The sequence below is a fragment of the Acanthochromis polyacanthus genome, chromosome 1 (genome assembly GCF_021347895.1).
Source record: "Acanthochromis polyacanthus isolate Apoly-LR-REF ecotype Palm Island chromosome 1, KAUST_Apoly_ChrSc, whole genome shotgun sequence".
Classification (NCBI taxonomy): Eukaryota; Metazoa; Chordata; class Actinopteri; family Pomacentridae; genus Acanthochromis; species Acanthochromis polyacanthus.
Window position 1 is genome coordinate 38,050,023 of NC_067113.1, and position 18,513 is coordinate 38,068,535.

Sequence of the window (18,513 nt, forward strand, 5' to 3'; positions counted from 1 at the left end):
GCTGAAGTCTGGAGGTTTGTGCAGCTTTAAGAGGAACCCTGGAGGTTCTGGATGTTTTTCTTCTTTCATGTTCTCACCCTGAAGATCAGCTGATGGATCTTTTCTCTGCAGTTTTACGGAAACCAGATGTTTCAAACCAAACATCTGCTGTCTGTTGAGTTTACTGCTGGACTAAAGACGCACAAACTTAAGGAGCTTCAGTTTGTAGCAGCAGAGCGGACTTTACAGACAAACACCTGAACACACCATGAGTCATGGAATGCATTGCGAGTCTTAGAACGCATCATGAGTCTTTGAATGCATCGCAAGTCTTTGAACAGATCACTAGTCTTTCAACGCGTCGACCGACTCCCCCCTTTCAGAAACATTTTGTAGGTGTTTGTTGATGTTTGTTGGTTCTTAATGGTTCTTGTTTGTTTGTCGGTGTTTGTTGGTTCTTAATGGTTCTTTTTTATGTTTTTGGTGTTTGTTGGTTCTTGTTGGTTCTTGTAGGTGTTTCTTTGTTGGTGTTTGTTGGTGTTTCTTTGTTGGTGTTTCTTTGTTGGTGTTTGTTGGTGTTTGTTGGTGTTTGTTGGTGTTTCTTTGTTGGTGTTTGTTGGTGTTTCTTTGTTGGTGTTTGTTGGTGTTTCTTTGTTGGTGTTTCTTTGTTGGTCTTTGTTGGTGTTTCTTTGTTGGTGTTTCTTTGTTGGGGTTTGTTGGTGTTTCTTTGTTGGTGTTTCTTTGTTGGTGTTTGTTGGTGTTTGTTGGTGTTTCTTTGTTGGTGTTTGTTGGTGTTTCTTTGTTGGTGTTTCTTTGTTGGTCTTTGTTGGTGTTTCTTTGTTGGTGTTTCTTTGTTGGTGTTTGTTGGTGTTTCTTTGTTGGTGTTTCTTTGTTGGTGTTTGTTGGTGTTTCTTTGTTGGTGTTTGTTGGTGTTTCTTTGTTGGTGTTTCTTTGTTGGTGTTTGTTGGTGTTTCTTTGTTGGTGTTTGTTGGTTCTTCTTGGTGTTTGTCTGAAAGTCGGAACTGGTTCTGATATGGTTCTAAATCAAATCTTTGATTCTAAATCAAATCTTTTCTTCTTGAAGGCATCTTTCCACCATTTGTTCATGTTTGTGCATCAGCAGGTAGCAGAGCTGCACCTGGCCGACAGGTGAGGACAGGATGAGTCAGACAGGAAGTGAGACGCCTCCAGACCAACAGGAAGACGAGCGAGACGGATGGACTGACGGAACCGAGCGGAACCGACAGAACCGGGTGGAACCGACAGCACCAGGCGGTCCACCGACAGTCGGAGTGTTGTAGTTCCACGGAGGCGTCGCATTTCTGTCCTGAAACGACGCAACAAAGACAAACGTGACGAGACGATGAGTTGAGGCAGTGTTCGTCACAGCTGTTAGAAAGTGGATAAAAAAAACAGGAGATGGAGTCCAGCAGAAAAACAAAGAGTTTTTTTGGCATATTTTCTGTTCTGGTTAAAGGGAGGACCACGCTGGGCCTCAGGAGCTTCTCTGCTGCAGGAACCTCAACCCTGGAGCTCCTCATCGATATGTGGATCACAGGTCAGGAGGATTTACAGCTCAGACAGCCACAAACATTCATGTTGCTTCAATAACTTTCCAGGAGTTTTTGTACCTTTAAACCAGGGGTGTCAAACACGAGGCGTGAGGGTCCAACCTGGGTCTCCAGAGGGTCTGAAACCGGCCCTCCAGAGGCTGTTTTGTTTCTTGCTTTTGTCAGTTTTGTGTTTAGTTTTTGTTCATTGTTTTCTTGTTTTGTAACTTTTTTGTCTAATTTTTTGTTTCTTTTGTTTTTGTCTCGCTTTTCTCATTTTGTTTCTCACTTTTATCATTTTGTGTCTTATTTTTGTAATATTTTGTCTTGATTTTGTTTTCTTTTCTCGTCTGACTGTTGTCATTTTGTTCCTCGTTTTTGTCGTCTCGCTTGTGTTTTTTTCTTATTTTTGTCATTTTGTGTTTTAATTTGTCGTTTTTTGCCTTGTTCGTGTCATTTGTCCATTTTTCTGTCATTTTTTGTCTTTTTTGTTTTGCTTTGTGTTGTTTGTCTCATTTGTTTGTTTTGGTTCTTGTGTTTTTCATTTTTTGTCTCTTTTGTGTTTTGTTTGTGTCCTTTGTCTCATGTTTTGTCGTTTTGTGTCTCATTTTTGTAATATTTTGTCTTGTCTTTGTTGTTTTTTGGTCTGATGTTTGTGGTTGTGATCCTCCAGTAAATCCTCTCTGGTTCCAGGTGACTAAATGTTGTGTTCCTTTGTAGACACTCTGTGATCTGGAAGTTGTGATGTGGAAATGATAAACTGAGGATGAACATATTTTCTTTAGGAATTTCAGGTTGTTCATGATGTTTAGTGAAAAGATAATTCCTTTAATGTGAACATTTTTTCACTAAAACAGAGGAACCCTTAGAAGTTGTGGTTATTTATAGGTTCTTTATAGGTTTTTTCTGGGTTATTATGCTGTGGTTTTACTGGAATGTGGACTAGAATGAGTCTGACACCGCTGATTTAACAGATAAAGTTTTACTAGTGAAACCTGGATGCTCTCTGCTGTTAAACTGTGATATTTCAGGTGTTTTTTCTGGTTTCTGAGGCAGAGAAGCAGCTTTCTGACTGAACTCCAGCTGTGTGACTCCAGTAAAGATGAGAAGAATGAGAATAATAAACGTATGTACAGTGATCAGGCATCAGCATGAAAATACTAAAATCTCCACTAGAAATGCTAATTTCTGTACTTTTATCTTAAATACTTTTTCTTTGACTCTATTAATACTGAAAAAGGTTATTCTCTGTTTTGTTTGAAGGCTCGTATGCGTTTCCATACACCTGAATTCTTATGGCAGACAGAGGGATAGATCTGTACAGTTCTCTACTAGTTCTACTCTACGTTCTCTCACTACACCAGAACAATGGTTAGAAAAAGGGAATATCTTCTGGGCCTGTGGCGGCGCTGTTCTCTAACTTTTAAATACATTAAGGCCAAGAATAAATAGAAAAGAACTTAAAAAAAGAAATCTCGTAAGCACTGTAGGTGTTTAAAAATACTCAGTGGAGATAGAGGCTCTCAGTCCGGATATTCAACACAAACGGCCAGGGGGCGGGGCTAGTTAGTGACGTCATCCTGACTGCTCTGAAGGGGCGGGGCCGAGGGGCCGGTGGCGGCGCTGGTGGGTTTGATCCAGGATGGGGACAGCAGCGAGGCGGCAATGGTGGCGGTGGTCGTCATGGTGACCTGGATCAGCTGGTCGCGCTGGATCAGCCTGATGAGAGCTTTGAGGCGTTCCAGAGACGCCTGAGTGTCCCTCTGCTGCCCCAAGAGGTGGTCCCGCAGGTCCACGCAGTGCTGCAGGGGGGAGGACATGTTAGCGTTAGCTTAGCTTAGCATTACCTGAACATTAGCCTAATGCTAGCAAAAGCTTGAGCTTGGTATTACCTGAACAATAGCCTAATGCTAGCAATAGCTTTAACTTTACTATTACCTGAACAATAGCCCAATATTAGCAATAACTTTAGCTTAGTTTTACCTTAACATTAGAAAGAGCTTCAGCTTATTACCTTAACAACAGCCTAATATTAGCAATAGCGTTAGCTTAGCATTACTTGAACATTATCCAAATATTAGCAATAGCTTTAGCTTAGTTTTCCCTTAACATTAGAAAGAGCTTCAGCTTAGTATTACCTTAACAACAGCCTAATATTAGCAATAGCTGTAGCTTAGCATTACCTGAACATTAGCCTAATATTAGCAATAGTTGTAGCTTAGCATTACCTGAACATTAGCCTAATATTAGCAATAGCTGTAGCTTAGTATTACCTTAACAACAGCTTAATATTAGCAATAGCTGTAGCTTAGCATTACCTGAACATTAGCCTAATATTAGCAATAGCTGTAGCTTAGCATTACTTGAACATTAACCTGATATTAACAATAGCTTTAACTTAGCATTACCTGAACACTAGTTTAATATCAGTAATAGCTTTAGTTAGTATTACCTTAACAGCCTAATATTAGCAATAGTTTTAGCTGAGCATTAGCATACCTGTAGCTTAGCATTAACCTGATATTAGCATTAGCTTAGCAATTCCTGAACATTACCAATAGCTTTTGTTTAGTGCTACATTAACACAAGTTTCATATTAGCAATAGCTTTAGCTTACCATTTATTACCTTAACATGAGCAATAGCTGTAACTTAGCATTACCTTTAACTTAGCATTAGCATAGCATTACTACAGCATAGACCAGGAAAAGTTGGAATGCTGCAGTGATCAACATATGGTTCTCAGAAGTGAATGAAACACATTTGACACTGGTCCGTGTTTAACTCCGTTTTCGGACACCAAACAGCTGATCGAATGTTAGCAAAAAAAGTTTAGCATGCTATTCAAGGAAACATGAACAATTTCAAGTTTAGTATGTTGTCCAAAGTGTGAAAATAGTCATAGTTTAGTGTGTCGTCTGAAATGTCAATAAAACGTCATATTTTTCATACTAGTATAGTTTAGGTCTTACACCATTTTGTAGACAACTTTGTGAAAACCTCATTGTATAATCTCTTGCTAAAATGATTTGGAAATTTTCAGAGGTACCACATTATCAGAGTACAGTGAGGAATGGAAATGGGAGGAAAGAAACCATCAGATTGGAATGACTCACCAGGAAATCCTCCATCACCACTCATCACCTACAATTCACCCGATCTCACCTGCACAGGTGTATTATTTACCTGGAGCATCAGGTTGAGCTTCTTGTCTTGTTCCTCCAGGTGAACACACTCCTTCTTCAGCTCAGTGTTTCTCCTCAGCAGCCGCCGTTTCTCCTCCTGTCGCACTACAACACACAAAACACACGTATGAACCACACAACACACACGTATGAACCACACAACACACACGTATGAACCACACAACACACACGTATGAACCACACAACATGCTGTCAGAACATGTATGAACGTGAATCCTCACCTGTCTTGTGTGTGACGTATGACTGGACGAAATTCTGAGGCCACGACATGTTTTCTTTGTTCAGAACCTGTAGATCAGAAAAGCTTTTGATTTACATGTCACTGGAACAAAACTGGAAATAAAAGCTGCTCGCTGATGAACAGAACCGCTTGTTTCTGACAGAGAAATGTTTCTAGAATTCATGCTAAGCTAAGCTAACCACAGCTAGCGAGGAGAAATGTTCCCTTTACTGCATAGTAAATCTAAAGCAGCCTATTAGCGTAGCTTCTTTGCAACTGCTGTTTTTACACTCTTTCATTGGGCCAGGCTATCAGATCCCCCTAGTTTCCAGCCCTTATGCTAAGCTAACCTAACCACAGCTCGACTTCAGCTCAGAGACAGATGTTCAAACTGAATCCACTCACACATCTATTCAGTACAGCTGAAATCAGCCAGCTAGCATAGCTTCTTCAACACAGCTAAATGCTGTTGTAGTGACTGTTTTTAGCCTTTATGCTAAGCTAATTGGCAGCAGGCAGCAGCTACATACATGAGGCATGTGTTTGAAAGTATTTCTGTAACTACAACCAGTGCAATACCTTCTTCTGGCACTTGGGGCAGTACCAGGGGCCTCTGGGGGGCGTTTTTAGTGGAGGGTGGAGGCAGTTGGGGTGGAAGGCTCGGGGGCAGTTGTGGCAAAGCTGTAGCTCACCATCCTCCTTACAGATGGCACAGTGGTCGTCATGCTCCAAGTCCTCCTGAAAGCACAGACAGACGTCAGGACGAAGCAACTTTAAAACTTTACAGTTCAAATTAAAACTTTACACGTTAAACTAAAACTTTACACTTTAGCCTCAAACTTTGCAGCTCAAAGTAACTTTACATTTTAACCTAAAACTTTACAGCTCAAACTAAAACTTCACAGTTTAATCTCAGACTTAGTTTTAATTCTTTACAATGGGACTGTTTGATCTCAGGAGCTTTTAAAGGATCAGCAGTGAATTGATAATTCTTAATCTGAGCTGCAGCAGATTTTCAACGGTTTTTGGACCAGGCTGGAGTAAAAATATGTGACTAAACAGAGTTTTGTATTTCTGAGGATCGTGATGAACCGCCAACTCACAGTTGAGAAGCAGTCATGTGACCTACCTTCCAGCAGAAGTCCTCAGAGTCTAGCATGTGGATGAAGCAGAGCAGAGTTAGTGCAGTTAGAGCCAAGCAGGAAGTGCAGCCGGAAGTAGAACAGGAAGTAGAGGAGGAAGTAGAGCAGGTAGTAGAACAGGAAGTAGAGCAGGAAGTAGAGGAGGTAGTAGAACAGGTAGTAGAGCAGGAAGTAGAGGAGGAAGTAGAACAGGAAGTAGAACAGGAAGTAGAGCAGTAAGTAGAGGAGGAAGTAGAGCAGGTAGTAGAGCAGTAAGTAGAGGAGGAAGTAGAACAGGAAGTAGAGCAGGTAGTAGAGCAGGAAGTAGAGGAGGAAGTAGAACAGGAAGTAGAACAGGAAGTAGAGCAGGAAGTAGAGCAGTAAGTAGAGGAGGAAGTAGAGCAGGTAGTAGAACAGGAAGTAGAGCAGGAAGTAGAGCAGGAAGTAGAGCAGGAAGTAGAGCAGGTAGTAGAACAGGAAGTGGAGCAGGAAGTAGAGCAGGAAGTAGAGCAGGAAGTAGAACAGGTAGTAGAACAGGAAGTAGAACAGGAAGTAGAGCAGTAAGTAGAGGAGGAAGTAGAGCAGGTAGTAGAACAGGAAGTAGAGCAGGAAGTAGAGCAGGAAGTAGAGCAGGTAGTAGAGCAGGAAGTAGAACAGGTAGTAGAGCAGGAAGTAGAGCAGGAAGTAGAGGAGGAAGTAGAACAGGAAGTAGAACAGGAAGTAGAGCAGTAAGTAGAGGAGGAAGTAGAGCAGGTAGTAGAACAGGAAGTGGAGCAGGAAGTAGAGCAGGAAGTAGAGCAGGAAGTAGAGGAGGAAGTAGAGCAGGTAGTAGAACAGGAAGTAGAGCAGGAAGTAGAGCAGGAAGTAGAGCAGGAAGTAGAGCAGGTAGTAGAGCAGGAAGTAGAGCAGGAAGTAGAGCAGGTAGTAGAGCAGGAAGTAGAGGAGGAAGTAGAACAGGAAGTAGAACAGGAAGTAGAGCAGGAAGTAGAGCAGTAAGTAGAGGAGGAAGTAGAGCAGGTAGTAGAACAGGAAGTAGAGCAGGAAGTAGAGCAGGTAGTAGAACAGGTAGTAGAGCAGGAAGTAGAGGAGGAAGTAGAACAGGAAGTAGAACAGGAAGTAGAGCAGGAAGTAGAACAGGTAGTAGAACAGGAAGTAGAACAGGTAGTAGAACAGGTAGTAGAGCAGGAAGTAGAGGAGGAAGTAGAGCAGGAAGTAGAACAGGTAGTAGAGCAGGAAGTAGAACAGGTAGTAGAACAGGAAGTAGAGCAGGAAGTAGAGGAGGAAGTAGAGCAGGTAGTAGAACAGGAAGTAGAGCAGTAAGTAGAGCAGGTAGTAGAACAGGAAGTAGAGCAGGTAGTAGAACAGGTAGTAGAGCAGGAAGTAGAGGAGGAAGTAGAACAGGAAGTAGAACAGGAAGTAGAGCAGGAAGTAGAACAGGTAGTAGAACAGGAAGTAGAACAGGTAGTAGAGCAGGAAGTAGAACAGGAAGAAGAACAAGAAGGCTGAATCCCAAACCGCCCCCTACACACTATCCCTACACACTACCCCTCCGTTTGCGCGTTCCCGTGGAGGGTCCTCCATATTAAGGGCCGTCCCAAACCGCGTAGTGCGGAGGGAGAGTGGACTGTTCAGCCCTTAAATAGCGAGTCTGCATCAATGCTCACTCTGGACAACTTTTTCAGGAAGTGCAACGTCCAAATGGAGGAGGAAACAAACATATCGATGTGAGTTGCACATGTGTCCATTATTTCTCCCACGCCTTTTTCACACTGACAGAACATCACAAAAAGAGTGGTGAAAAAAGCTAAAACAAAAGAAACAAATCATCTTCTCTGCTGACGTTTGATTTAATTGTGCACCCCCTGACACCTTAAAATTTGAACACAACTGACAGAATTCATTCACTCATTTGTTGGATTTGAAATGCCAGATAATAGGATTGGAAAAAATGTGAGTGAAAAAAAGTGGGACACTTTCGTCTTCTGGAAGCAGCAGCGATCCTTGTTAGTTGCAACCTGTGCCACAGCGCTACAGCCATGACAGTAGGCGTCTTTGTGTTACCATGGCGATGACGTCTTCCGTTTTCCGGTGAGGCGACAGGGCGTCCCATTCCTGACGATCGTATTTATACCCTCCCCCTTCAATAATAGGTGCCCTCCACAGCTGCGAGTGTGACTTCTTTTGGAGTGACACTCGGTAGTGTAGGGGGAGTGTGTAGGGGCGGTTTGGGATTCAGCCGAAGTAGAACAGGAAGTAGAACAGGTAGTAGAACAGGAAGTAGAACAGGAAGTAGAACAGGAAGTAGAACAAGAAGTAGAGCAGGAAGTAGAACAGGAAGTAGAACAGGAAGTAGAGCAGGAAGTAAAACAGGAAGTAGAGCAGGTAGTAGAGCAGGAAGTAAAACAGGAAGTAGAGCAGGTAGTAGAGCAGGAAGTAGAACAGGAAGAAGAACAAGAAGTAAAACAGGAAGTAGAACAGGAAGTAGAACAGGTAGTAGAGCAGGAAGTAGAACAGGAAGTAAAACAGGAAGTAGAACAGGAAGTAGAACAGGTAGTAGAGCAGGAAGTAGAACAGGAAGTAAAACAGGAAGTAAAACAGGAAGTAGAACAGGAAGTAGAACAGGAAGTAGAACAGGTAGTAGAACAGGAAGTAGAACAGGAAGTAAAACAGGAAGTAGAACAGGAAGTAGAACAGGAAGTAGAACAGGAAGTAGAACAGGAAGTAGAACAGGTAGTTGAGCAGGTTAATCGGCATTAAACTTTTAATGCGCAACATGGGTCAAAAGTGGCCCATATTCCATTAAATACTAAAATTCTGAGTTCAGTTGTTAGTTTTAGTTTAAACTGTAAAGATACAAAGTGTAAAGTTTTGGTTTAAACTGTAAAGATTTAGTTTAAAGTGTTAAGATTTAGTTTAAAGCATAAAGACTTGGTTTAAAGTGTAAAGTTTGAGTTTAAAGTGTAAAGTTTGAGTTTAAAGTGTAAAGTGTTGTTTTCGTGTAAAGTTCTAGATTAAACTGTAAGTTGACCTACATGTTAAATATGGGTCACTTCTGAACCATGTTGTGCATCAAAGCGTTTAAGGTGAGAAACACTAAAATGAAGCTGGAGTTTGAACCCAAACCATCCAGAACCAGCAGTAACTTTCTGAATATTTCCGGTGTAGGCCATTTTAATGGACTTTAGCTTCAGACAGGTGGAATGTAGAACACATCATTCAGATTATTTCTGCTGCTCTGGGATCAGGTTCTGTTGATGATCTCACCTCGAGCTGACAGGAACAGAGAGCTGTTCAGGTAATGAGACGCCAAACGTTTCCGCTGCAGACACAGAACATCAGATTAGAGACGTCAACTAGTCAGATCTAACATATGGGTTCTATACGTGGGTTCTACGTATGGGTTCTACGTGTGGGTTCTGTAGAGCGTCTGGAGACAGTCTATAATTAAAGTTGAACAGAACAGAGACCTCGGGTTCGAACAGGCCGCTGTAGGCCGGGTTGGCTGTGCTTCTCCTCTTCCTCTCCTGCCTCCTGGTTTGGATCTCTGATCACACAAACACACATTTAAACACTTCAGAACGCTGACGCCGTTTAAAACACTCTGAGTCTGAAATTACTTCTATAAACACACATTCTGTCCATGTTCCATGTTCTGTTTTATGTTCCGTGTTCTGTTGTTCTATATTCTATTGTTCTATGCTCTTCTCCACAGTGCTTCCTTGAACTCTGGTTTGTTTTTCATGATGGAAAATATTCAGAAAACTGAACCAAACATTTATTTCTTGAAGACTTTTCATGTTATAAAACCTGAAAGTCTTCCATCAGATAAATTAATAAAACCTTTGATTATTAGTGGAATTATTACAGAGAGAAATATTATTATTTGTTATTAAACTAAACCATCAACATGCAGTAAAAACTGTTCTGACCATGTGACCTGCTGTGACCATGTGACCTGCTGTGACCATGTGACCTGCTGTGACCTGCTGTGACCATGTGACCTGCTGTGACCTGCTGTGATCATGTGACCTGCTGTGACCTGCTGTGACCATGTGACCTGCTGTGACCTGCTGTGACCATGTGACCTGCTGTGACCTGCTGTGATCATGTGACCTGCTGTGACCTGCTGTGACCATGTGACCTGCTGTGACCTGCTGTGACCATGTGACCTGCTGTGACCTGCTGTGATCATGTGACCTGCTGTGACCTGCTGTGACCATGTGACCTGCTGTGACCTGCTGTGACCATGTGACCTGCTGTGACCTGCTGTGATCATGTGACCTGCTGTGACCTGCTGTGACCATGTGACCTGCTGTGACCATGTGACCTGCTGTGACCTGCTGTGATCATGTGACCTGCTGTGACCTGCTGTGATCATGTGACCTGCTGTGACCTGCTGTGACCATGTGACCTGCTGTGACCATGTGACCTGCTGTGACCTGCTGTGATCATGTGACCTGCTGTGACCTGCTGTGACCATGTGACCTGCTGTGATCATGTGACCTGCTGTGACCTGCTGTGATCATGTGACCTGCTGTGACCATGTGACCTGCTGTGACCTGCTGTGATCATGTGACCTGCTGTGATCATGTGACCTGCTGTGACCATGTGACCTGCTGTGACCATGTGACCTGCTGTGATCATGTGACCTGCTGTGATCATGTGACCTGCTGTGATCATGTGACCTGCTGTGACCATGTGACCTGCTGTGACCATGTGACCTGCTGTGACCTGCTGTGATCATGTGACCTGCTGTGATCATGTGACCTGCTGTGACCTGCTGTGATCATGTGACCTGCTGTGATCATGTGACCTGCTGTGACCATGTGACCTGCTGAGACCATGTGACCTGCTGTGACCATGTGACCTGCTGTGACCTGCTGTGATCATGTGACCTGCTGTGATCATGTGACCTGCTGTGACCTGCTGTGATCATGTGACCTGCTGTGACCATGTGACCTGCTGTGATCATGTGACCTGCTGTGACCTGCTGTGATCATGTGACCTGCTGTGACCATGTGACCTGCTGTGATCATGTGACCTGCTGTGACCTGCTGTGATCATGTGACCTGCTGTGACCATGTGACTTGCTGTGACCTGCTGTGATCATGTGACCTGCTGTGATCATGTGACCTGCTGTGACCATGTGACCTGCTGTGACCATGTGACCTGCTGTGACCATGTGACCTGCTGTGACCATGTGACCTGCTGTGACCATGTGACCTGCTGTGATCATGTGACCTGCTGTGATCATGTGACCTGCTGTGACCTGTGACTCACCCTCCAGGTGTTCTGTGGTGACGAGGCCGAGGGCAACCATGAAGGCGATTTTCTGGAAATGAAGAACAAATAATAAATTGCTGCAGATGGAACTCTTAATAAAGAATCAATAACCAATACATGTTCCATAGGCTTGTAAACATCATGGTACATGTATGTAGTATGATCTGCTCACCTCAGGGTCCTCGTCCTTCTTCTGGGCATCCTGAGGGACGTCGCCCCCTGGAGGCCCGTCGGTGCTGCTGGGAGTCTGAGGCTGGATGATGATCACCTGAAACCCATCATTGATTATTGATTACTGATCGGGTTCAGTCATTATTATTTATTCGTGTCTTTGATCAGTTTTTCTTTGTGACCTCAGTTTTGACTTCCAGGTTGCAGTGAAACCTCCTGCAGTCAGAACTCAGGGTTAACAGGTTAACATTCTTATTTTATTTCTGACGTCTTTTCTTTCTCAGTGAGGATGTTTTTTAGAAATCTGATCTATTATTCTGGAGCTGCACCTTCACGGCTTCGCTGACCGACGATACCCCGTTCCCGGCGGCGGGCGAGGCAGCGATGATGGCGTAGGCGACGCCGGGTCCGGCTGAGGCGTGCTGGGCGGAGCCTCCGGAGTCGGAACCCCCCGACGGCGAGGCGTCGCTCTGTCCGTTGGGCTGCCGGTCGGGGCTGAAGGTGCTATTGGCGGTGGGCAGCGTGGGGCCTTTAGGGCTCACCACCGCCGTTCTCTGCTGGCCGGACGGCTGCAGCTCCTGGAGGGGAACCAGGGGAAGGCTGTCCGGGATCTGGGTCTTTGGCCTGACCTGGACCACACACACAAACACACTTTAATACTGCACAATATAATAGAACGATACCAGAGGAGAACCAGGAACACAGAAGCTTCCACATTCAAGACATCTGTCATGTAAATAATAAAAAGGAACTAAAAATGTGAATAAATATTTGATATTCTAAATATTTGAACTGCAGGATGAGGCTGATGAAACACTGAGTTTAATAAACAGAATGAAGTGAATAAAGGGCTGAGATCAGATCTGTGGTTCTGCTGCCTCCTGCTGGATGGATCTGGTTCTGCAGCTTTAAATCATTACAACCTCATTATTGATCACAGAGACCAGGTGAGCAGCTTATCTGAGCTGTCTCTGCAGAAATATAGAAATTATTACTAATATTTACTGTTGGAAAACTCAGCAGGTGAGCAGCTTACCTGAAGCAGCACATTAATATAAATATTATTATTAACAATATTAATATCCATACCTGAGGTAGCACAGTGGCTGCTTGTCCTGCCAGCCGGTGCAGGGAACTGACTTGAGGCACCTTAATGGGAACAGCAGTAAGAGTTCCCAGCATCTGAAACACACCAGTTAGAACCAGTCAGAACCATAAGGTACCTGTGGTTTCAGTTCAGACCAGCAGAGGATCCCAACATCATCAGAACAGCTGAATAAAATAATAAAATATTTACTTTAAAAAGCAGCAAATTCTGACGTAGGGGGAACCAAGGAATTTAAACATTTATGGCTGAAAAACTTAAACCAAAACCCACCCAGACCAGCCTAAAACCATTCTAAACCGGCATAAAAACATTCTAAACAGATATAAAACCATTCTAAACACATCTAAAAGCATTCTAAACGGATCCAAAAGCATTCTAAACAGATCTAAAAGCATTCTAAACGGATCCAAAAGCATTCTAAACGGATATAAAACCATTCTAAACGGATCTAAAACCATTCTAAACGGATCCAAAAGCATTCTAAACAGATCTAAAAGCATTCTAAACAGATCTAAAAGCATTCTAAACGGATCTAAAAGCATTCTAAACGGATCTAAAAGCATTCTAAACGGATCTAAAAGCATTCTAAACGGATCTAAAAGCATTCTAAACGGATCTAAAAGCATTCTAAACGGATCTAAAACCATTCTAAACAGATCTAAAACCATTCTAAACAGATCTAAAACCATTCTAAACAGATCTAAAAGCATTCTAAACGGATCTAAAACCATTCTAAACGGATCTAAAACCATTCTAAACGGATATAAAACCATTCTAAACAGATCTAAAAGCATTCTAAACAGATCTAAAAGCATTCTAAACGGATCTAAAAGCATTCTAAACAGATCTAAAAGCATTCTAAACGGATATAAAACCATTCTAAACAGATCTAAAAGCATTCTAAACAGATCTAAAAGCATTCTAAACGGATCTAAAACCATTCTAAACAGATCTAAAACCATTCTAAACGGATCCAAAAGCATTCTAAACGGATCTAAAAGCATTCTAAACGGATCTAAAAGCATTCTAAACGGATCTAAAAGCATTCTAAACGGATCTAAAAGCATTCTAAACGGATCCAAAACCATTCTAAACGGATCTAAAAGCATTCTAAACGGATCTAAAACCATTCTAAACGGATCTAAAAGCATTCTAAACGGATCTAAAAGCATTCTAAACAGATCTAAAAGCATTCTAAACAGATCTAAAAGCATTCTAAACAGATCTAAAAGCATTCTAAACGGATCTAAAACCATTCTAAACGGATATAAAACCATTCTAAACGGATCTAAAAGCATTCTAAACGGATCTAAAAGCATTCTAAACGGATCTAAAAGCATTCTAAACGGATCTAAAACCATTCTAAACGGATCTAAAACCATTCTAAACGGATCTAAAACCATTCTAAACGGATCTAAAACCATTCTAAACGGATCTAAAACCATTCTAAACGGATATAAAACCATTCTAAACAGATCTAAAACCATTCTAAACGGATCTAAAACCATTCTAAACGGATCTAAAACCATTCTAAACGGATCTAAAAGCATTCTAAACGGATCTAAAACCATTCTAAACGGATATAAAACCATTCTAAACGGATCTAAAACCATTCTAAACGGATCTAAAACCATTCTAAACAGATATAAAACCATTCTAAACGGATCTAAAACCATTCTAAACGGATCTAAAACCATTCTAAACAGATCTAAAACCATTCTAAACAGATCTAAAACCATTCTAAACGGATCTAAAACCATTCTAAACGGATCTAAAACCATTCTAAACGGATCTAAAACCATTCTAAACAGATCTAAAACCATTCTAAACAGATCTAAAACCATTCTAAACAGATCTAAAACCATTCTAAACAGATCTAAAACCATTCTAAACAGATCTAAAACCATTCTAAACGGATATAAAACCATTCTAAACAGATCTAAAACCATTCTAAACGGATATAAAACCATTCTAAACAGATCTAAAACCAATCCAAACTGACCCAAAATTAGTCCAAAAATCTCCATCAACATTGAAAATCAGTGTGAAATAAATAATGAACATAATTCTTTTTTAAATTGTGTTTAATGACCTGAGGAGGAATTTAATTCTATTTTATTTTCAAACATTGAATCATTTTTAGGCAGTTTGAAGTTCATTAGTTGGAAGGTTTTGCCGTTAGAAAACATCATTATCAACCAATAAAAGAATAAAGCCATGAAGGTTTTAAATTAAAATGTTCCACAAAAAGCTGGAAGTTTTCCTCACAGCCTTGATTTGGATGCAGAATCCTCATTTACTTTCATTTTCAGCCATATTAAAGCTGCAAACAGAAAATAGATTCATGATTAGTATTCTGCTGTTCGGTCTCTAAAACTGTGGATCAGTTTCCTCAACATTTAGTTTATAGATCTTCAGAAACCAGAAAATATTCACTGAACATAAAAATCACAGAATCTAGACGGTTTTTACTGAATAATTCCTGGAACTGATGAGAACTGATGCAGATAAATCAGAGCACAGCCGGGCATCACTGAGCACGCTCAGAAGGAGGGCTGTGATTGGCCCCCAGACGTCAGCTGGAGCAGAATAAAGGATGAAGCTGCTGCCGACCTTCATCCTACTGGGGGAGGGGCCTCAGCGGTTACCATGGAAACTGCAGCATGAATTCTTGCACTGCTTTCATTTTGGTAATTGCCGCCTCTTTTCTCAGAGCTGCAACTTCTCCTCAGGGTTCCTCAGAACACAACCTGACTGATGAACTGCAGGCAGTGTTCTACTGTAGAACAATGAGAATATACAGCAGAGGAACATCTACAGCTGGTGGTAGAACATGTACAGCTAATGGTAGAACATCAACAGCTGATGGTAGAACATCAACAGCTGATGGTAGAACATCAACAGCTGATGGTAGAACATCAACAGCTGATAGAACATCTACAGCTGATAGTAGAACATCTACAGCTGATAGTAGAACATCTACAGCTGATGTAGAACATCAACAGCTGATGGTAGAACATCAACAGCTGATGGTAGAACATCAACAGCTGATAGTAGAACATCAACAGCTGATGGTAGAACATCAACAGCTGATAGAACATCTACAGCTGATAGTAGAACATCTACAGCTGATAGTAGAACATCTACAGCTGATGTAGAACATCAACAGCTGATGGTAGAACATCAACAGCTGATGGTAGAACATCAACAGCTGATAGTAGAACATCTACAGCTGATGGTAGAACATCAACAGCTGATAGAACATCTACAGCTGATGGTAGAACATCTACAGCTGATAGTAGAACATCTACAGCTGATGGTAGAACATCTACAGCTGATGGTAGAACATCAACAGCTGGTGGTAGAACATCTACAGCTGGTGGTAGAACATCAACAGCTGGTGGTAGAACATCAACAGCTGGTGGTAGAACATCTACAGCTGGTGGTAGAACATCAACAGCTGATAGTAGAACATCAACAGCTGGTGGTAGAACATGTACAGCTGATGGTAGAACATCAACAGCTGATGGTAGAACATCAACAGCTGATGGTAGAACATCAACAGCTGATGGTAGAACATGTACAGCTGATGGTAGAACATGTACAGCTGATGGTAGAACATCAACAGCTGGTGGTAGAACATCTACAGCTGATGGTAGAACATCTACAGCTGATGGTAGAACATGTACAGCTGATGGTAGAACATCTACAGCTGATGGTAGAACATCAACAGCTGATAGTAGAACATCTACAGCTGATGGTAGAACATCTACAGCTGATGGTAGAACATCTACAGCTGATGGTAGAACATCTACAGCTGATGGTAGAACATCTACAGCTGATAGTAGAACATCTACAGCTGATGGTAGAACATCAACAGCTGGTGGTAGAACATCTATAGCTGATGGTAGAACATGTACAGCTGATGGTAGAACATCTACAGCTGATGGTAGAACATGTACAGCTGATGGTAGAACATGTACAGCTGATGGTAGAACATCTACAGCTGATGGTAGAACATCTACAGCTGATGGTAGAACATCTACAGCTGATAGTAGAACATCTACAGCTGAATGTAGAACATCTACAGCTGATAGTAGAACATCTACAGCTGATAGTAGAACATCTACAGCTGATGGTAGAACATCAACAGCTGGTGGTAGAACATCTATAGCTGGTGGTAGAACATCTATAGCTGATGGTAGAACATCTACAGCTGATGGTAGAACATCAACAGCTGGTGGTAGAACATCAACAGCTGGTGGTAGAACATGTACAGCTGATGGTAGAACATCAACAGCTGATGGTAGAACATCAACAGCTGATGGTAGAACATGTACAGCTGATGGTAGAACATCTACAGCTGATGGTAGAACATCAACAGCTGGTGGTAGAACATCTACAGCTGATGGTAGAACATCTACAGCTGATGGTAGAACATGTACAGCTGATGGTAGAACATCTACAGCTGATGGTAGAACATCAACAGCTGATGGTAGAACATCTACAGCTGATGGTAGAACATGTACAGCTGATGGTAGAACATCTACAGCTGATGGTAGAACATCAACAGCTGATAGAACATCTACAGCTGATGGTAGAACATCTACAGCTGATAGTAGAACATCTACAGCTGATGGTAGAACATCAACAGCTGATGGTAGAACATCTACAGCTGATGGTAGAACATCTACAGCTGATAGTAGAACATCTACAGCTGATAGTAGAACATCTACAGCTGATGGTAGAACATCAACAGCTGATAGAACATCTACAGCTGGTGGTAGAACATCAACAGCTGGTGGTAGAACATGTACAGCTGATGGTAGAACATCAACAGCTGATGGTAGAACATGTACAGCTGGTGGTAGAACATCTATAGCTGGTGGTAGAACATCTATAGCTGATGGTAGAACATGTACAGCTGATGGTAGAACATCAACAGCTGGTGGTAGAACATCAACAGCTGGTGGTAGAACATGTACAGCTGATGGTAGAACATCAACAGCTGATGGTAGAACATCAACAGCTGATGGTAGAACATCAACAGCTGATGGTAGAACATGTACAGCTGATGGTAGAACATCAACAGCTGGTGGTAGAACATCTACAGCTGGTGGTAGAACATCTACAGCTGATGGTAGAACATGTACAGCTGATGGTAGAACATCTACAGCTAATGGTAGAACATCTACAGCTGATGGTAGAACATCAACAGCTGGTGGTAGAACATGTACAGCTGATGGTAGAACATCTACAGCTGGTGGTAGAACATCAACAGCTGATGGTAGAACATCAACAGCTGATGGTAGAACATCTACAGCTGATGGTAGAACATCTACAGCTGATGGTAGAACATCTACAGCTGATGGGAGAACATCAACAGCTGATGGTAGAACATCAACAGCTGATGGTAGAACATCTACAGCTGGTGGTAGAACATCAACAGCTGATGGTAGAACATCTACAGCTGATGGTAGAACATCTACAGCTGGTGGTAGAACATCTACAGCTGATGGTAGAACATCAACAGCTGGTGGTAGAACATCAACAGCTGATGGTAGAACATCTACAGCTGATGGTAGAACATCAACAGCTGATGGTAGAACATCTACAGCTGATGGTAGAACATCTACAGCTGGTGGTAGAACATCTACAGCTGGTGGTAGAACATCTACAGCTGATGGTAGAACATCAACAGCTGATGGTAGAACATCAACAGCTGATAGTAGAACATCAACAGCTGATGGTAGAACATCTACAGCTGATAGTAGAACATCTACAGCTGGTGGTAGAACATCTACAGCTGATAGTAGAACATCTACAGCTGGTGGTGGAACAATCTGATTAAACTGATCGTTAGTGTCTTTAATTTC

At 42.1% G+C, this 18,513-nt stretch overlaps 1 protein-coding gene and 1 long non-coding RNA gene across 3 annotated transcripts in view; one reads left to right on the forward strand and one right to left on the reverse strand.

Moving 5' to 3' along the window:
* Nucleotides 1–691: 691 nt before the first annotated feature.
* LOC127530210 (PHD finger protein 21B-like) overlaps nucleotides 692–18,513 on the reverse strand; it is a 30,643-nt gene continuing 12,821 nt past the window's right edge. For both annotated transcript variants that reach the window (XM_051955260.1, XM_051955268.1), the window contains exons 4-14: nucleotides 12,619–12,711; nucleotides 11,859–12,158; nucleotides 11,531–11,626; nucleotides 11,356–11,407; nucleotides 9,543–9,619; nucleotides 9,340–9,394; nucleotides 6,084–6,106; nucleotides 5,534–5,692; nucleotides 4,956–5,022; nucleotides 4,715–4,818; nucleotides 692–3,331 (exon numbers count right to left, since the gene is read on the reverse strand). In XM_051955260.1, coding sequence (XP_051811220.1) covers nucleotides 3,092–3,331; nucleotides 4,715–4,818; nucleotides 4,956–5,022; nucleotides 5,534–5,692; nucleotides 6,084–6,106; nucleotides 9,340–9,394; nucleotides 9,543–9,619; nucleotides 11,356–11,407; nucleotides 11,531–11,626; nucleotides 11,859–12,158; nucleotides 12,619–12,711 — 1,266 coding nt within the window. In that variant the 3' untranslated portion in view covers nucleotides 692–3,091. The remainder of the gene's footprint in view (nucleotides 3,332–4,714; nucleotides 4,819–4,955; nucleotides 5,023–5,533; nucleotides 5,693–6,083; nucleotides 6,107–9,339; nucleotides 9,395–9,542; nucleotides 9,620–11,355; nucleotides 11,408–11,530; nucleotides 11,627–11,858; nucleotides 12,159–12,618; nucleotides 12,712–18,513) is intronic.
* LOC127536120 (uncharacterized) lies at nucleotides 6,246–7,200 on the forward strand. The gene is made up of 5 exons (XR_007945105.1): nucleotides 6,246–6,336; nucleotides 6,385–6,540; nucleotides 6,661–6,828; nucleotides 6,901–6,996; nucleotides 7,129–7,200. It is a non-coding gene; the product is annotated as an uncharacterized LOC127536120 (long non-coding RNA).